The 20,252-nt window shown below is 38.3% G+C and overlaps 1 protein-coding gene across 11 annotated transcripts in view; it reads right to left on the reverse strand.

Moving 5' to 3' along the window:
• Positions 1 to 20,252, reverse strand: part of TENM2 (teneurin transmembrane protein 2) — a 2,339,501-nt gene that overhangs the window by 123,538 nt on the left and 2,195,711 nt on the right. For all 11 annotated transcript variants that reach the window (XM_075856427.1, XM_075856426.1, XM_075856423.1 and 8 more), the window contains one exon: positions 15,107 to 15,253. In XM_075856427.1, the coding sequence (XP_075712542.1) occupies positions 15,107 to 15,253 (147 nt within the window). The remainder of the gene's footprint in view (positions 1 to 15,106; positions 15,254 to 20,252) is intronic.

Consider the following 20,252-nt stretch of genomic DNA (forward strand, 5'->3'; position numbering starts at 1 on the left):
TGAACAGTTTCCATATGATTGCTTTTTTCCACAGAAGGCCATCTAGCACAGTCAGTACACACTACAGTGCTGCTCTGTGATCTTTGCTTGCTGACAATTTTGATAGAGAAGGAGTTTAGTCCTCCATTTCAAAGTGTGCAATTACATACAACTGTAGGCTCTAGGCTTTCCTCCAGCAGGTAGACCACATGCCAATCATTATGTGAGTGATCCGTCCTTCTTGGCTGTTTTCCCCAAAGAACAGGTATTTTTGGAAACATGAAGTAAGTAATAGAATAATGACTTGCTGTCAGGTGCTGCTGACTCACCACATATCTTTAGATCCATCTGGTCAACATAATTAGGAGTAATATTTTAGTCACTTAACTTAAAACTGACTTTCTTTGCTTACTACCCAGAATAGGTGACACTGTGAACTTCATTCCAGTAACTAATTTGTCTTTCTGATTGATAACTATATGGCAGTCAATTTCGGATATTCCCTTGATTCTGCTATAGTGTGAGGCTCTGTTCATTAAAAGGGATAGCACCAGTAAATATGCTACCTTTATCCTATGCTATTTTATCATATTTTATGAGTTTGCGTTCTACCAAAACATATGTGTATATTCAGCCTGCGTTTTTTTAAGGCAGAAATAGTTTTTTTTATAAAACAAAATGTCTCTTTAATGGACACTACTGCATTTTCAGTAGTATTTAAAAGGCTTTTACTGGTCCCACCTTTGGGACCCACATCTATCTCTAGAACGGGGCCCCCTAAACCCCCTTCTGTGGTCTCGCTGCCTCCCGGCCGTTTCCATAATTACCATTCAGTTCTATGGGACTTACGGAAACAGCGTAACTCAGCGAGCTATGATGTTTTCATAACTCCTGACCATATAACCTTTTTCATGGTCAGAATTCACCTGGTCCAGCCGCAAAACAGAGCGCCAGAACGGAGTTTAGGGGGCCCCATTCTGGAGATAGGTGCGGGTCCCAGAGGTGGGACCCGCATCTATCTGACATTTATGACATATCCTGTGGATATGTCATAAATGTCCCTCATGGGAAAACCCCTTTAAATAAAGACAAGATGAACTGGGGATGTTATTTCAGCCTAAGCTGGTTTTACGCAGGCACATTTTCTGCCTGGTAAACGAGCGCCTTATCGTCAATACACATCAGTTGATCTCCGCTCCTTGCTCCATTTAAACGGAGCAATGTTCAGAACATATCCTTTATGTGGATGAATGATCAACACTACGATCAATCGACCCTATACGTTTGTATCTTCTTGGCAGCACATGCCCTTTTTACACGAGGAGATGTGCTGCTGACACGCAACCATTTTTTTGGGTCACATGAAAGATCCTATTAGCCGAAAACAAGAATTTACACAGGGCAATGATCAGGAACGAGTGTTCGTAAGAGCGCTCATTCGCTTAATCATTGGCTCATGTAAAAGGACCATTAGTTGTATTTCTGCTTTCAATCATAACTAGATTCTAAACAAAATATCAGTATGCTGCTGATTTAAAATAGAATTTAAACACACCGAGCAATAGCCCCAGATATTACTGTGGTCCAAGTGACAAATTTATCAAGCCAAAAAGAGAAAATAAGTCACGACCATGTATTTGAGAAAATACAAAGAATACTTTATTAATGTTACATGAAGATACACATGAATTAAAAATGGATTAAAAACACAGAATAAAACAATCCTCGCAGGAAAAATGGAAACAGAACGCTGAAGCAGCGGAGAAGTCCAATGGTAACACGGTAACAAAGTCCCCCAAGTACAACAGTGTATGCAGAGTAATCTTAGACAGGTGAAATGTATAGTATATTGCACGGATTAGTACTAGATTGCTTATGCTATATTTTGACTTGCTTACATGTGTGTATATTAATGAATATGTAGTACTAATCCGTGCAATATACTATACATTTCACCTGTCTAAGATTACTCTGCATATAAGTATTTTTTGTATTTTCTCAAATACATGGTTGTGACTTATTTTCTCTTTTTAGCAAACCTAAAAAGAACCTCAAAACAGAGTGAAAAAAGGGGGGAAAACCCAATATGATTCAGAAGCAACCTACAAAGCGCAAAAGCGAAAGGGACATGACGTCCCGATATAATATGAAAATAACTACCATGAGTAGTAAAAAGTATACATCTTTATTAAATAACAATTCATGGTATGGTAATAATACATATAACAACAATACTAGATCATATATCAGGAGGAATAGCAGTCAGGTACAGATGACAATATACCATAAGGGAAAACAGGAAACAACCAAACTCAAAACACGTCCCAGTACTAACAAGCCAAGTCAGGTTGCGCCTCATGACTTACACACTATCCCTCCATGTTTCACACACTTGCATCCCATTATTCATTTATTTTTTAGGCACTTTACTCATTACTGCCCCCTATATTTCACTTACATTATTACACTTGCACATACACTATTCATTTATTATTTCTTACTACACATCCCATGCACCACATACCACTCCCCTCAAGACTAGTGGGAGTGGCTATTATTATTTAAAGCACCTGCTCACTCGCCTTCATCAGCGTTTCTGACCTGGCTGTGTCCATTTGTAAGTATGGCCTTTTTCGGTGTTTTTGCATAAATGTCCTTGTTTTTATCTGTTTTGTCTGTACATCAGGAGCTTTTCGCTCCAGTTAGGGACTCGCAAGTCTGGGGATCCTTGTCGTGGATTGCGAGCTTGCGTCCTTTTGGCCAAAATGATCACTAATACCCCAGGTATTTTTCATTATTACTTATATTTGCTTCTTTTGGACACAGCCAGGTCTTTGATGCTGGGAGAGCATGGTGTGTTGTTGTTTGGCCTAGCAAGCAGGGTAGCCCGCTCTATGAATTATCAAGGCGTCACAAATAGGCTTCTACCTGGCTAGTCAGGTTGCGCCTCATGACTTACACACTATCCCTCCATGTTTCACACACTTGCATCCCATTATTCATTTATTTTTTAGGCACTTTACTCATTACTGCCCCCTATATTTCACTTACATTATTACACTTGCACATACACTATTCATTTATTATTTCTTACTACACATCCCATGCACCACATACCACTCCCCTCAAGACTAGTGGGAGTGGCTATTATTATTTAAAGCACCTGCTCACTCGCCTTCATCAGCGTTTCTGACCTGGCTGTGTCCATTTGTAAGTATGGCCTTTTTCGGTGTTTTTGCATAAATGTCCTTGTTTTTATCTGTTTTGTCTGTACATCAGGAGCTTTTCGCTCCAGTTAGGGACTCGCAAGTCTGGGGATCCTTGTCGTGGATTGCGAGCTTGCGTCCTTTTGGCCAAAATGATCACTAATACCCCAGGTATTTTTCATTATTACTTATATTTGCTTCTTTTGGACACAGCCAGGTCTTTGATGCTGGGAGAGCATGGTGTGTTGTTGTTTGGCCTAGCAAGCAGGGTAGCCCGCTCTATGAATTATCAAGGCGTCACAAATAGGCTTCTACCTGGCTAGTCAGGTTGCGCCTCATGACTTACACACTATCCCTCCATGTTTCACACACTTGCATCCCATTATTCATTTATTTTTTAGGCACTTTACTCATTACTGCCCCCTATATTTCACTTACATTATTACACTTGCACATACACTATTCATTTATTATTTCTTACTACACATCCCATGCACCACATACCACTCCCCTCAAGTCTAGTGGGAGTGGCTATTATTATTTAAAGCACCTGCTCACTCGCCTTCATCAGCGTCTCTGACCTGGCTGTGTCCATTTGTAAGTATGGCCTTTTTCGGTGTTTTTGCATAAATGTCCTTGTTTTTATCTGTTTTGTACTGTAATTTACACCATGGTCAATGTCTTCCAATTACTTCAGATCTTTTAAAGATCATTATCAGAACTTTGCCCATCTAGAATGTCTACTCAGTAATCCAGGATTGGTATGGGCCTTTATACCTCTACTTGATATACAAAAAAAACTCTTACTTGATATAGAAAAAAAAACCTTTTGTCAGCTTTGAATTTAAACCCCCCGCTGAGCCAAAGCTAGTTGAGAAAACTAAATGACATGATTTGCTTTTGTACTGAGAAAAACGTGTATTATCTTAAATGTCACAGAGCTTCACAGTACAAAATCACAGGATTCGTGGTGTGATTGGTGCAAAGCTTGTCTATATGCTTATTTTAGAAGGGTTCTTTTTGGCGTTTCTTTTTCCAATACTCTTAAAACAGGAAAATTCAGATTATACAGAGGTTAGGACCTACAGTAAGCATAACCTCAAAATGGTCCCGTAAATGCATTTCACCAATTTCTTTGTAAGAAGGAAGAAACCTTGTAGTGCAGAAAAATTGACTAAAAGCAACATTCACTACTTTTTTGGTACAGCGGTCAGGATAAACAAGTCCACCTCTTTCACATTGTGCATAGGAAAGAAATATCCCACAAAACTGAAAATGACTTGGAAATAAATATTATCCCTTTAAATAGGACCTGAATTTACAATATCGGAAGCCAGCTTGGTACTTCCAATATTCTCACAACCTAATGCGCAGAAAAACTGAAATGTTAAGTGACCGAAAGGCTAATATGCCCAAAGACAAAGTGGCTGGTACCATATGTTTTGGATGATTTCTAGGAACTTATCTTACAAGTCATTGGAAAGAATAAATATTACATGACAAATTAGCTGGACATGTCAAATCATAGACTTGGAATTCACAATTAACCCATCAACCATAGATTGAATTGTTCAATTGTAACATTTTTAACTAGTGCTGAAGAGAATACACATAAACCCGTTGCCTCCCCTGGTGACTGCCTTCTGACACCTTATACACCCATGGGTGCAGATGGTTTTGAGCCTTCATTCCTTGTTATTTTTATACCTTTACCTCTTTTTTTTCTGATTTGTTACTTGTTCCACATTTTAGACAGAAGACCCAAGACCCCTAGACTAAGTGCTCCCTTCTAATTTTGCTTTCTAATATAAAACAACTTCTTTGCACTTTGTTATTGGATACTACCACCTGAGAGCCATTCTCTCTATCATTGCTTGTATGTTGTTTAACTGTTTTATAGCATTTACTTTGTTCTAGACACTGAATTTGCCTTTTTTACTGTATTTCTAGCCTATTCTAATCCTGCACCTGAAAATACTCTCCTTAAAATCTCTAGTATAGTGTGTCATGTGTAGCATTATCTCACACAATGTTACTGTCTTGTGCTTGCAAGAAACCCACTTCTCAGATTCATCCCAACCTAGATACTGTACTTTGCCTCTGATTACACCCGATACCAGTGGTGTAGCAATATGGGTCGCAGCAGTCGCACCTTTAAGTAATTTTATTATTTTTTTTATTATCCACATTGGGGGCATTATACTTTATAGGGGGCTGATATGGTGGCAGCTATGGGGGCATTACACTGTGGGGGGACAGCCATTATACTTTATGGGGGGGCTGATATATTGGCATTATACTGTGGGGGTATTATACTGTATGGTGGAAGGTATGGGGGGCATTATTCTGTGTGGGGGCAGCTAAGTGGGGCATTGTACTGTAGGGGACAGTATACTGTGTGGGGGACAGCTATGAGGGGCATTATACTGTATGGGGGCTGCTATGGGGGCAATTATACTGTTTTGGGCAGCTATGAGGGGCATTATATTGTATGGGGTCTGATATGGGGGCATTATACTGTACGAGGTCTAATATTGGGGCATTATACTGTATGGGCGCATTATACTGTATGGGGGCATTATACTGTATGGTGGCAACTATGGAGAGCATTATACTGTGGGGGGGAGCTACGGGGGGGCATTATATGGTATGAGGACAGCTATGGGGGTATTATACTGTGTGGGCAGCTATGGGGGAATGATACTATATGGGGGCATTATACTGTATGGAGGCAACTATGGGGAGTATTATACTGTGTGGGCCAGCTATAGGGGGCATTATACTGTGTTGGGCAGCTATGAGGGTCATTATACTGTATGGGGTCTGCTATGGGGGATTATACTGTGTGGAGCAGCTATGGGGGCATTATACTGTGTTGGGCAGTTATGAGGGGCATTATACTGTATGGGGTCTGCAATGGGGGGCATTATACTGTATGGGGGCAGCTATGGGGGGCATTACACTGTATGGGGGCATTATACTGTATGGGGCAACTATGGGGAGAATTATACTGTGTGGGGGCAGCTATGGGGGCATTATACTGTGTGGGGGGCAGCTATGGGGGGCATTATACTATATGAGGGCAGCTATGAGGGTATTATACTGTATGGGGGCAGCAATGGGAGCATTATACTGTATGTGGGCAGCTATAGGAAGCATTATACTGTGTGGGGGCGGCTATGGGGGCATTATACTGTGTGGGCATTCATGGGGGCTGTTGGGCAAGGCGGCTGGGCATAGGCGCTGGCAGAGGTCTTGTGGTGTTGTGGAGGGGGATCCCATGCTGAATTCTTGCACCAGGGCCCATGAGCCTTTAGCTACGCCCCTGCCTGATACTATTTGGCTACTCACGCTCCTTTCTTCTCCAGGTTACTATCTCCTTTAGTGATTCTGAAGGTAGATTTTTGATTGTACTACAGTAGGTACCGTTCAATCCCAGGTTGTTTGTATAGAGAATAGCTACTCACCTCCCTCCGACCAGATGAAAACTTTTTAGATATCTTTCATTGTTTCCCTACCCTCACCTATACATTTTTAATATGTTGTGGCGATTTAAATTTTGTTCTCAATACGAGTCTTGATTGCAGATCTGCCTATAGCGCTGATATCATCACTAGGGACAGGCATAGGGCACTTTATTTGCTACAGTCTCACCATGTGGCTGCCACATGGTGTAAATCAAATGGTTTAAGTAGGTGGTACACTAACCTTTACATCATTCTTACTTGAGGATCGATTATATCTTCACCACCACTTCCACACTTCCCGTTTTCTTTACTCCAACACATAACCTCTGACTGATCCAATCATGACTGTATTTTTTCAGTTTTTTTGTTTCATCCCCACTTCTCTATCTGTTTATTGGTGGCATTGAATGAGGTCCTGCTAACTGATTCTGTCACTAAGGGACTCATAGAGACAGATCTACGTACCTAATTCCAAACTAATGTTACCCCAGATGGCTCCCCTGGAGTTATCTGTGTAGCCCATAAAAAGTATATATTACAACTACTATTATTTAAGTAGATTCCAAAAAGAAGAGGGAGAGATCAAAATTGCAGATTGACCTTAAAACTCAATAGCAGAGACTGGAAACTGCTAACCAGCTCCATCCAACATTTTATTTTTTTTAAGCAGATAGCAGATGTCAAAATTCAACTGACGGCCAGTTAGCACTCAGATGGACCCAAGCTTTATCATTACATCTATAAATTAAAAAAACGACTGGCCCGTATATTGAGGAAGACGGAACCTATCAATTTTGTATATTCAGTAGAGCTACCAGAGGGGTCCCAACCCTGATAAACAATTTTATTTTATTTCACATAGTCGTTAGTTACAATTGCTAAATTGATTTTATTGGATTGTTCACCCGAATATCCTTATATGAACCAGTATATGAGAATTTTGAATATAGATGCACTGCATTATGTCATTTGTGTTTTTTGCCTAGCGAAAACTTTATAAAACTCTTTTTTAAAGTAAATATTTCCTTTACCACGCTTTAACTATCTCCTTCACCTGTAACATATTGGCTGATTGGTAGAAGGACATGACATTTCATACAAGCAACCACTAAAAAGCTTGTTTGTGAAAACCGTGATGAAAATGAACTTATGTTCCACACGGTTGTTTCTCCAGGACACTCCATCTCCATGGAGTTCATTTTATCACTCCACTAAATTCTCCTGAGGCTGCAGACTGAAAAGTAATTTCTTCAATAGGCCCTAAAATCTGCAACATTTTACAAATATAGTCTAGTGTACATCCTCTTTACTCTAATGGTTCTTACATTGCAAAAAGACTGGTGAAAGACATTACAAAAAGAGAAAGCAGAGGTTTAATTTATTATATGGAGGTGTTTAGATTTATTTAAGAGCTAACAAGAAGACCTGTGACAAGGCTCTGGTGCGATCTCAATGTACGTAAGCATCATACAAATCTGGACTTTAATTTCCAAGATTAACATCATATGTAAAACTGGGAACACCAGCAGGGTAGCCAACATTCCATGTTTAGACTGAGGTATTGGTGTGTGCAAAATTTGGGAAACCAAATTACATTAGAAAGAGCAAAAGAAGCTAAATAGGAATCAAATATGCCCATTTAAAGAGACTCTGTCACCACATTATAAGTGGCCTATCTCCTATATAAGGAGATGAGTGCTATAATGTAGGTGACAGCAGTGCTTTTTATTTAAAAAAAAAACCAATCTATTTTTACCACTTTATTAGTGATTTTAGATTTATGCTAATGAGTTGCTTAATGCCCAAGTGGGCGTATTTTTACTTTAGACCAAGTGGGGGTTGTACAGGGGAGTGTATGACGCTGACCAATCAGCCTCATGCACTCCTCTTCATTCATTTACACAGCGCATAGGGATCCTGATAGATCCTTATGTGCTGTCTTATACTTACACATTAACAATACTGAAGCGTTTAGACAGTGAATAGACATTCCACGGGATGTCTATTCACAATCCCTGCAATTCGTTACTGTTTCTATGGTAGTTACAGCAGAGGAAGCGTAATCTCGTTGTAACCTGTCATTTACAGCGAGATCTCGCGAGATCATGCTTCCTCTGCTGTAACTACCACAGACAGAGTAACGAAGTGCAGAGATTGTGAATAGACATCACGTGGAATGTCTATTCACTGTCTAAACACTTCAGTATTGTTAATGTGTAAGTATAAGACAGCACATAAGGATCTATCAGGATCCCTATGCGCTGTGTAAATGAATGAAGAGGAGTGCATGAGGCTGATTGGTCAGCGTCATACACTCCCCTGTACAACCCCCACTTGGTCTAAAGTAAAAATACGCCCACTTGGGCATTAAGCAACTCATTAGCATAAATCTAAAATCACTAATAAAGTGGTAAAAATAGATTGGTTTTTTTTTTAAATAAAAAGCACTGCTGTCACCTACATTATAGCGCCAATCTCCTTATGTAGGAGATAGGGCACTTATAATGTGGTGACAGAGTCTCTTTAAGTGCAAGATGGCCTGATGAAGACGCAATTCCTGCGTTGAAACGCGTAGCCTACCTTCAATAAACACCCCAATTGTTACTAAGCAGCGCCTCACATTGGTCCCCCTTTTTTTCTACCTTCCCACTTATCTTTAAGTGCAGACATACTGGTCGTTGTGAAATCTGTTGATGAAGTGGGCAAATTTAGAAGAAAGAATAACTGGAGAAAAGGTATAAATCAATATGTGTATATATTGCATCCCTTTATTTATGAAGTTACATAGAAGATAGTAGAAGATAGTCCCAACTTGTAATATACTAAATGGCACTGGTAGGATAATTATTGCTAGCACTTAGATAATGAGATCATCGTATGGGCTATCTAGTCTACTGCAGGGGATGATGGAATCGATGTGCTAATGATGCACCAAAGCCACCTCATATTATTGTACAATTACACTGTACTGTGTGTATATAAAGCTATAGTGCTTAATAAAACAGATACATGTCTGGATTTATAACTGACATGTATGTAAGTGTTTGGACTTAGATTTCAGCATGAACTACAAGTCAGGAGCCCCTACCTCTATATCATGATGTGACTAGAAGCTACTGCGTTTAGTAGATGATGCCTGGATTGTGCGTTTCCTCTCAGTAATGTGTCATTTATAGGAGAAGAGGAGGGACCACCTCCCTCCTCCACCTTATATTAGTGACCGAATGTAACTGTCATGTCCTTGCTAACATGACAATGATATTATATTGTGTTCCTGACGTAGGTTCATTTTTTTTTTCTGACAGGTCTATAAAAAAGAAGGTGGATTAATATGTATGTCATCTGTCCATAAGACTATGTCTAGCTAAAGTTTTTCTATTGTGGCCTTGTCTTTGGTATATGTACACCTCTGGTCATAACTATTCTCGTTATGTGAAGCTGAAATCATTCTGAATAGTATGGTGGAGTATATTTTATATTTCTTGGAATGTTCTGGTAAATACAGTATGTATTATTCTTTTATAAAACCTTTGATATTCATTGAATACCAAATAATCGAATCAGCTATATAGCCATTTTACATAATCATATTCAATTATGAGTAATCTTCCTTGTAATTTTAGTCCTGCTTTAATTGAAATGTCTCTCTTTACAATAACATGCAAAGTTAATTGGCTGAAATAGTAATTTAATAAGAGATATTAGTGTATTTTATAAATCCATGGCTCCAGAAATATTTTCTCACTGCAAAAATATGTCCTTGCAGCATCATAAATGCATAAATAATAAAATATACCTGCAGGCAAGCATATACTGCAAACTTCTTTGTACACCTTTGGTGTCTGAAGGATGGTCCCACAAGACTCCTAGACTTCCTCTGGAGACTTGCAGGTCATCAGGCTTACTCATCTATTATTCTCTCTCTAACCCTTGACTGCTACAAAGTACATTCCAGCTGCCACTAAAACAAGACAATATAAAGAGAGCTCCATCCGACTGAAGCAGTGATGTTTCCATCAAAGATTTTCTCTTTCTTTCTAATGCAGAAATCTTCTAGTGCAAGACAACCCTTGACCTGTTGGTCCATAAGTGAATCACTTCTGGTGTTCCTAGAAATAAGATATTTTTTTTTTCCTTTCTACGGCATAGGAGCTTTCTATGTCTGTAATCAGGATAAGCTACAGTTATTAAAATGTACTTAGAATTTCATTTTAAGCACAAAGCGGGCCACATATCAGACTACTGGACCTGCACAAACAGTGTTCATGTTCCATTAAATTAGGTACTTTGCAAATTGAAAAACGAAGATAAGGCTTTGGAATGGTTTATGCTGTAAAAATCTCAATTGCTGATGCTTATATTATCAATTTTCTTACCACAATAGGGTGAGACAAGCACATTCATTTGTTCTACTGGTGGTTTTTTTATTTTAGTTACTTTAACATTTTTTTTTCCTTATAACTAGGACACACAGACTTTATGATTGTCTCTAACAGATTCAGGATTAAATTATAGGTAACATGCCAGCTGTTTACATGTCGGACCTACAGAAGAACTGGTGATGGAAGACTGGTAGACTTCGAGAAGGAGTGATGCCAGTGACTATCCTAGAAATTACTGAAAATCTGTTCCACTACTGTACCGTTTTGATAACAGTGTGCTGTTTTCTACATATGTGGATATTATGAACTCACCCTGCAATCTATTGTATAATGTTATTAGCTTAACCATTTCAAAACAGGGCCATTATCCCCCGTTCATGACCAGGCAAATGTTTCATAAAGTGTTTTCTCGCTCCGTTATTCAAATCATTTTTACGTCTTTTTGATACATAGGGTCTTATTTTTATGTTTTGTTAAAAAAATGTAAGTATAATTAGAAAAGTAAAAACAAAAGTGTATTTTTCCCCAACTGTTTTTTGCAACGTTTTGAACTTGCATCCACCTTTCTGCTATGGTAATTTTTATATAAGGATATAGGGTTTTGGGTTGTCGGGGGGCAGAGCTAGAAGCTGTGGTTTGGGCTAGCGGTGTTTTTTGTTTTTTTTTATTTTGTTTTATTTATTTTCTATTTTGTTTTGTCTTTATTTATTCATAAAATAAATATTTATAAATAATTCATAAAATAAATTTACATATAAGCCCTTTAGGGGCCTTTTAACATTACAAGATTTTTTTTTAGTTGATTATTTACTCTGTAACTCGGCTATACAGGTGAAATACAGTCTCCTGTTGAGCTAATCTGGGTCAAACCTGTGATCACTGGGGCTGGAGCAGGAAGCATCATGGCTGCTTGCAAAACTGTGTATACAGTGCTCATTGAGCTCTGTGTATACAGCGATCAGGAAGGCAGGGGCGGTAATAAACCGTCTCTGCCTTCTGTATAGGGAGTCTGGATGTCTCTGACAGCCAGCTCTCCCCTTCTGCAGCTGCATACTCTGCAAAGAACGATCAGAGTTATACGCGGATCAGCAGGATGATTTAAGACATTCAGCAGTCCGCAAGTGCTTATAAGTGAGATTCCTTTTTCAGAGTTAACTGAAAAATAAAAACCCAAAGCTGTTAAAGGGGTTGTCAGGGATCACAATTAAGTTTTTTACAGGACTTGAGCCACACTTGTCTATATAGCCTCCATTCAAGTGAATGAGTCTAAACATCATATACAGACTATGGACAACAGTAGTGCTGTTTTGTGGAAAAAGAAACACAAGTTTTAAGGTTTTGCACCACAGTAAATCATATGCCTACAGAAAGACTACATAGTTGCAATAGGACATATGAGAATGTTAAGTGAGTTAGGGAATGACACTGAGTATTGAAGGTTCATGTCTTACAGATCCATGATATTGCACCAATAAGCTTCTATGTGTCCATACTGTACCTTTAATTGTATAAAGAGGCACACAGATTTTTTTTTCTCACGGATTCTATACGTGAATTAAAAAATGTGTGTCATCCTCTGTTAAATGCCATATTATGCTTCTAGGAGAGAAGCATCTGCTTTAAGGGTAGAACACACAGGCACCAACCGGTGGTACCAGGAGTGCCTACAGGTCCATAATATGTGTGCAACCCTACGTATCATTGCACATGGGGGCTGCCTTTGTGTCACAACTGGCAGTACTGTAAGGAGTGTTTCACTCTAGCCAATTCACAAGGACATGAACAAACCCCCTTGATTTAGGGGGTTACCCCATAGGGCTACTCCACTTTAACTTTACTGTGGGTGCCCTCTTTTATAGTCCCCACCAATGGGGATGTTACAGTGCTGTTGGTCAATGTAGTAAAGTTGAGTATGTGGTCTGTTACATGACAATGTGGTACCTGAAGTGTACCATAGAATTTTACATAAGCCTCTTGAGTTACATTCATCATTATTTTATCATGTTACAGAAAATAAGCCGTTCTATAACAAATTCAACATAAAATATATGATTTTATTTTTTTACAGTGTATCAATTTAGAAACAGGGCTTCTTATTTGGAATAATGAAAGCTCACACGATTTAAAAGAAAAGGAATACAAATGGTAGCTAGAAAATGCCTTGGCATCCACTCTGTATCAAGAAGCTTCTATTCAAAGAATGTAGGGCTTTTGTATTATTCATTGTTTTCCCTAGAGCATTCGGATAATTTAACACATTGATAACAAGCTATTCTGAGTCTTCCTGATCCCCCATCAGTCTAAAGTTCTCATCTAAACTCATAAACAAGAGAGAACTTAGCAGATTTGTTTTATTCCTGAACACAATCTGTTGATTCATAGTGCATGGAGGAGCAATTTTAGCTTCAAATGGCAGCGCATAAGATGGATTAGTTGAAGCTGAATTTTGGAAAAAAATGTTTGTAAATCAATGGCACATTGGCATCCAAAGCAGATGGTCTGTCTGATCTTTTCTGCTTCTAACATAAACAAAGTCAAGCACTAGAACTATTTCTGCATGGGAGATTATGAGACCCATGTAGGTGTATTGTAGCACAATTATCTTAGTTATCGACAAAAGTAACCGTTTTTTTCTACATGTACATTTTATTTGTACAGATTTGGCTTCTACTATATATGAAAATATAAGTGGATGGATCAAACATTTACTGCACTGACATAAACATCATTGGGATCCATAATTTGGGAGAAAGAAGTTAAGGTAGTTATTGAATCCCTATTTTATGGTATATTAACATAATCCTATTATACTCTAGATATACTGGATTGTTCCCACTTCTTTCATATAACCACCACATGTTGACCAAGAATCTAAATAAAGCACAATGCACCTGAATACGGTAAAGGCCCTTTTGAACAGGCCAATGATCGGGCAAACTAGTTTTCATATCAGGCCGTGTAATAGGACCTTAAGATAGAATACTATCTAAAGGCCCTTTTACACTGGCCAATTATCGGGCAAACGCCCGTTCATAGAACACTCGTTGCCGATAATGGCCCTGTGTAAACAGGGCAGTGATCAGCTGATGAACGAGCAAACACTCGATCATCTGCTGATCGTATCATTTTAAAAATGAAAAATATTATCAATGTCGGCAGCACATCTGCCCGTGTAAGCAGGGAGACGTGCTGCCGACATGATGATAATGTATGGGGATGAGCGATCAGAGTAACGAGCGCTCGTCCCCATACCAGCTCATGAAAGGAGAAAACGGGCGCCGATCAACGAGCTGTCTCATTGATTGGCGCTCCTTTACACGGCTCCGGACAGGCTGTGTAAGAGGACCTTTAGGCCTGCTTCACACAGGGTTTTTGTCTGGTGTTTTAAACTGCATGAAAAAAAAGCCTGCAAAAGCTTTTTTCAGTAATTCACTGCAGAATGTAATGCACCATCTGGCGCAGCATTTTTTACTTAAAAAAAACGCTGTGAAAATCACTACAAAAACACAGCAAAACGCTGTGTGTGAATCCAGCCTTAAATAGGTTATCTAGGACTAAAAAAAGGGTCTGCTTTCTTTCAGAAACAGTGCCACTCTTGTCTATGGGCTGGGTCTAATGTTGCAGCTCAGGCCCATTCACATGAATTGAGATGAGTTGCAATACCAGACACAGCCTATAGACAAGGGAGGCACTGTTTCTGGGGAAAAGAAAAGCCTTTTTTTTCTAATCCTAGACAATGTCTTTAAATACATTGTAAGAACGTGTAAAACAGAACAGTTTATGTAAATGGAGATTGTAAAGTAAGGATAACTTCTTTTATACAATGGTGTGCCTTCCTTTTGATTCCAGTGTGTTATAGTCAATTTCATATCTCTGAAAATCAATGAACTAGTAAAGATTCGACTAGCACAGTGCTGTAAAATTTTGATGACTGCAATATATTTACCGAACTTCTTTTGTAAATCAGTATTTTTGGAAATGCAACAGATTTTTCTCAGTAAATCACTCTCATCTAAAGTGAACATATAACCTTCTGTTCTTTAGGGATTTTAAATGGAAGACTTTTGCTCACCTCCCTCATTATCCTTGTTATCAGCACAAGAAGTTTCCATGGCAACATTGCATCCGGACCCTCTCCAGCCGGTCTGGCAGATACACTGCCAGCTGTTCTGACCAAGTGTGCATCTCCCATTGCCATTGCACAGATCAGGGCAGCCATCTGGTTGAAGAAAGGAAGAAGATAAGTATAAAAGATAGCGATCTGGACTCGATGACTGTGGTCTGCATAGATGATAAAATGAATCCATGCCTGAAAATTGATCTTCCATCAACCATAGCTATGCTTGGTTGGATGCATCTTAAATCAACATTAGGCAGCCATACCAACTAAGTACTGTATACTGTAGAAATCCAATACAATTCACTCTTGCCTGTATTAAAAGCTCCAGTGCAAGCACCAGCCCTATGACATTCAGTTAAATAAATGCTCAGTTGGATATAAACATTCTAGAATTCTTGTTTATAGCAACATGTAATTGAACTAAACACAAAAGCTGTCAAAAAATGTTTATTTAACAAAAGAAAAAGCTAAGCACATCATTTAATTCCCTGCTAGAAATTAGAGAAATTGCTGGGGTTGTTTTTATTTTGACTATAGGAAGAGGAATATATATATATACAGATGTAGCCGTCTTTACCTTGACATTTAACACATTAAATAAACAATGGCTAGATCTCTTATCTTGACTTTTTCGATGACTTTTCAATGGCTTTTGTTGTGTAATATCACGCTGCAGCAAGTTTTAAGAGTATAGAGTATAGTTAAAGATGGCTACATCTGTAGATAATAGATAGACAGATAGATAGATAGATAGATAGATAGATAGATAGATAGATAGATAGATAGATAGATAGAGATAGATAGATAGATAGATAGATAGATAGATAGATAGATAGATAGATAGATAGATAGACAGACATGAGATGATAGATAGATAGATAGATAGATAGATAGATAGATAGATAGATAGATAGATAGATAGATAGATAGATAGATAGATAGAGAGATAGATAGATATGAGATAGATAGATAGATAGATAGATAGATAGATAGATAGATAGATAGATAGATAGAGAGATAGATAGATAGATAGAGAGATAGAGAGATAGATATGAGATAGATAGATAGATAGATAGATAGATAGATAGATAGATAGATAGATAGATAGATAGATAGATAGATAGATAGATAGATAGATAGATAGATAGAGAGATAGATAGATAGATAGATCGATAGATAGATAAATAAATAGATTGATAGATAATTAAATAAATAGATCAATAGATAAATAAATAAACCGACAGATAAATAAATAGATCGATAGATAAATAAATAGATCAAAACATGGATAGATCATGGTTTTTAACCTCATGTTTGCACTCCTACCATATATAGTGTACTCATATTCTGCGACAGTAGATGCAACAATGTAAGTGTCTTTCTACATGCACTTGACTTTATCTGTATGAATATGCCGGGTTGTACACAAGAAGGATACCATAACAAAATGAAAATTGAAAAATGAGCACTGTAGGGCAGGCCATGAACCACTACACTGACAAATGCTGATTGTGGAATGGGGACTGGCACTGGGGTGGGGCAGTTTGCCACCTGCCACCCCTCACAGCCACAATTCCTATGGTATGGCCTGCCTCTATATCTGGATGAGCATACAGTATAGGTTTGTATCTTGTGTCTAATAAGCACTATGGTTGGACATCATGAGACATAACAAACCCTTTTTATGCATTATAATTAGCAAAAAAAAATAATACTCTAAAATATAGGGGATCAATAGCTCCCCTATAGTTTAATATATTCTATCTGACAGTAGACCCACACACTGTATCTACTGATAATATATAACTGTGATATGGAGTTCCTTCTGAAAAATATCCCATTGGAATAATTCGATGAGAGGGAGCGGGTCTGCGATTGAATAAAATGTATCATTACATAGCGTACCCTACGTTATGGTATATTAAAGCATCAAGTTTATGTTATTTCCTACGGTACACGGTTGTAAAGTGTGTAATTTACATGTGTCACACCTCGCACATACCCAGAGATAATCACAAGTGACAGAGGAGGTGATTTTACTGCTCTAACACCTGGAAAAACATTATCTGCAGAACTCAGTTGCTACCGCCAATTTGAACCTTGGGGCTTTTTATGTGCAATGTCACATGTATTTGTAGCGCCTTCGTAACCGGGCTGGATAATTATAAATAATTATAATGATAGTATGCTTGTGCCTGCAGATTGCTGATAGAGACAAACGAGTTTATGGTGTGGTGTAGTAAAAATGGAAATATTGCATAAAATTATGGGTTTGCTGCCTACGAATAATATCCACTGCTGAACACAACCATACAAGGTCAGTACAGGTAGAAAATATTCCGTCACTTCAAAGGAAATAGTCTAGTGTAGAGGTGATGAGGTTATTCATGTTTGCAGTTGTGGTCATCCTTATTTATGTCTTGACAGGTTTATATTGTCATCATTAAATTGGTCACCGGCGCTATGCATGTTGCTTTATTATGATACTGAGCATTATATGATCTTGTAAAAATAGGCAGTTAAAATGATTTTATTTACAATGTTTGCCTTTGGTCCAAGTGCAGCAACACATATAGATATGAATGCTAGTGTGCAGCTTGCATTAACAGATACATCCACACAAGATCTCCATGAGAACATTGCACATGACAGAAATCAAAACAGGAAATGTTGTCATCAAAATCTTTCAGTAGTGCAGCCTTCGATTTTGGGCCCTGTACCTCGAAGTGATCATATCTCAGCATAGATGATTTTAAGGGAGCACTCCAGGTAGAACTGATGTGTAGTGCACAGCCAAGGGGGCAGAGTTTAAAGGCCCTATTACACCGGCCAATTTTGCCCGATGCAACGAGCGCCGATCAAGAAGACAGCTGGTTGATCGGCACTCGTTTGCTCCTTTCACAAGGAGCTATGTATGGGGACGAGTGCTCATTACTCCGATCGTTTGTCCCCATATATTATCATCATGTCGGCAGCGCGTCTCACTGTTTACACAGGGAGATGTGCTTCCGACAACGATAATATTAGCGTTTTTTAAAACGACACGATCAGCAGATGAACGAGCATTTGCCCGTTCATCTGCTGATCGCTGCCCTGTTTACATGAAAACTTCTATTAACGCTTGTCTGTCCGATAATTGCCCAGTGTAAAAGGGCCTTTACACAGAGAATCTCACTATTTGGTACTCTTTGAATCTCTGTGTCATGCACCACCCTTCAGTCCCTGCACTAGTCATTACGCAGTCTATTAATTTTGTCTTGAGGATTCTTTACCTTTTAAATTATGTTTAAAGGGAATGTGTCTTTAGAAAATGACCTATTATTGTTTAATCAAGTTCTTATGTTAAACTTATTTTTTAAGCATTTTTAGTGATTTATTTTATTAATTTTCTCAGTCATCTATATACAAAATAAATTCTGCAATTTTCACGTTGGCGATTGAGCCTCACAATTGACTGACACTTCTTGTTCAGTAGAGATCAGGTCTCAGCAGTCATCTCATCATCATCATCATCACAGACAGGATTACAATGAAATAGAACACCTCTATTATAAAGCTGGAGGCAGATATCACCACTGACAATAGGTGATGGGAACAGCTCACCTCCTCCCCCTCCCTGCACAGTAACCTCTGCACAGGTCACAAAGCATGCCTAGACCACTCTCCCATAGAAGTCAATGAGCTATCTCCAGACTCCTGTAAAGCATTTCTTTGAACGGCTGTTGACCGAGCAGATTAGCAGCTCAGGCGAGATGACCACCCCCATTATTTTGTAAAAAAATAGAATAAAACCATATACAATCAGAAAAATCAAACTAGGTTTTAATTATAAATAATAAATCTAGGTGATACATTCCCTTTAAAGGACCCTTTGTAAATTAATTCCAGTAGGTTTACTGCACACTACCATTTACAATGAATGATAATGGATTTTGAGCACTCTTTGATGTTCAAAAACAACATATGAGCACATGCTCATTACCAACTACATCACTAAGTAATGTAGTGGACACTTACACTAGACTTGTGTGTCTGGAAATTAAAGTTTGACAAAGTACTTAAATGGGTTGGCAACTTTCTAATGAAATTGATAAAACACCCTATGTTGCTGTGTTCTGGCAACTGTAAATAGCCCCATCACTTACCTCTGGGATTCATTTAACCCCTTAAGGACTGAGCCTGTTTTGGCCTTAAGGACACAGCCTATTTTTTCAAATCTGACATGTGTCACTTTATGTGGTAATAACTCCGGAATGCTTTTACCTATCCAAGCGATTCTGAGATTGTTTTCTCATGACACATTGGACTTTATGTTACTGGCAAAATTTGCTCGATACATTAAATATGTAATTGTGAAAAACATCAAAATGTAGCGAAAAATTGCAAAAATTTGCATTTTTCTAAATTTATATGTATCGGCTTGTAAGACAGATAGTAATACCACACAAAATTGTTGCTAATTAACATCACCCATATGTCTACTTTAGATTGGCATAGTTTTTTGAACATCCTTTTATTTTTCTATGACCTCACAAGGCTTAGAACTTTAGCAGCAATTTCTCACATTTTCAAGAAAATGTCAAAAGGCTATTTTTACAGGGGCCAGTTCAGTTGTGAAGTGGATTTTAGGGCCTTATATATTAGAAACCCTCTAAGTCACCCCATTTTAAAAACTTCACCCCTCAAAGTATTCAAAACAGCATTTAAAAAGTTTATTAACCCTTTAGATGTTTCACAGGAATTAAGGCAAAGTAGATGTGAAATGTTCAAATTTCTTTTTTTTTTTGCAGAAATTCATTTTGCATCTATTTTTTTGTAACACAGAAAGTTTTACCAGAGAAATGCAACTCAATATCTATTGCCCAGATTCTGCAGTTTTTAGAAATACCCAACATGTGGCCCTAGTGCACTTATTGACTGAAGCACCGGCCTCAGAAACAAAGGACCACCTAGAGGATTTTGGGGCCTCCTTTTTATTAGAAAATATTTTAGGCTCCATGTCGGGTCTGAAAGGCTCTTGCGGCGCCAAAACAGTGGAAATCCCCCAAAAGTGACCCCATTTTGGAAACTACACCCCTTGAGGAAATTATCTAGGGGT

The sequence above is a fragment of the Rhinoderma darwinii genome, chromosome 3 (assembly GCF_050947455.1).
Source record: "Rhinoderma darwinii isolate aRhiDar2 chromosome 3, aRhiDar2.hap1, whole genome shotgun sequence".
Lineage (NCBI taxonomy): Eukaryota > Metazoa > Chordata > Amphibia > Anura > Rhinodermatidae > Rhinoderma > Rhinoderma darwinii.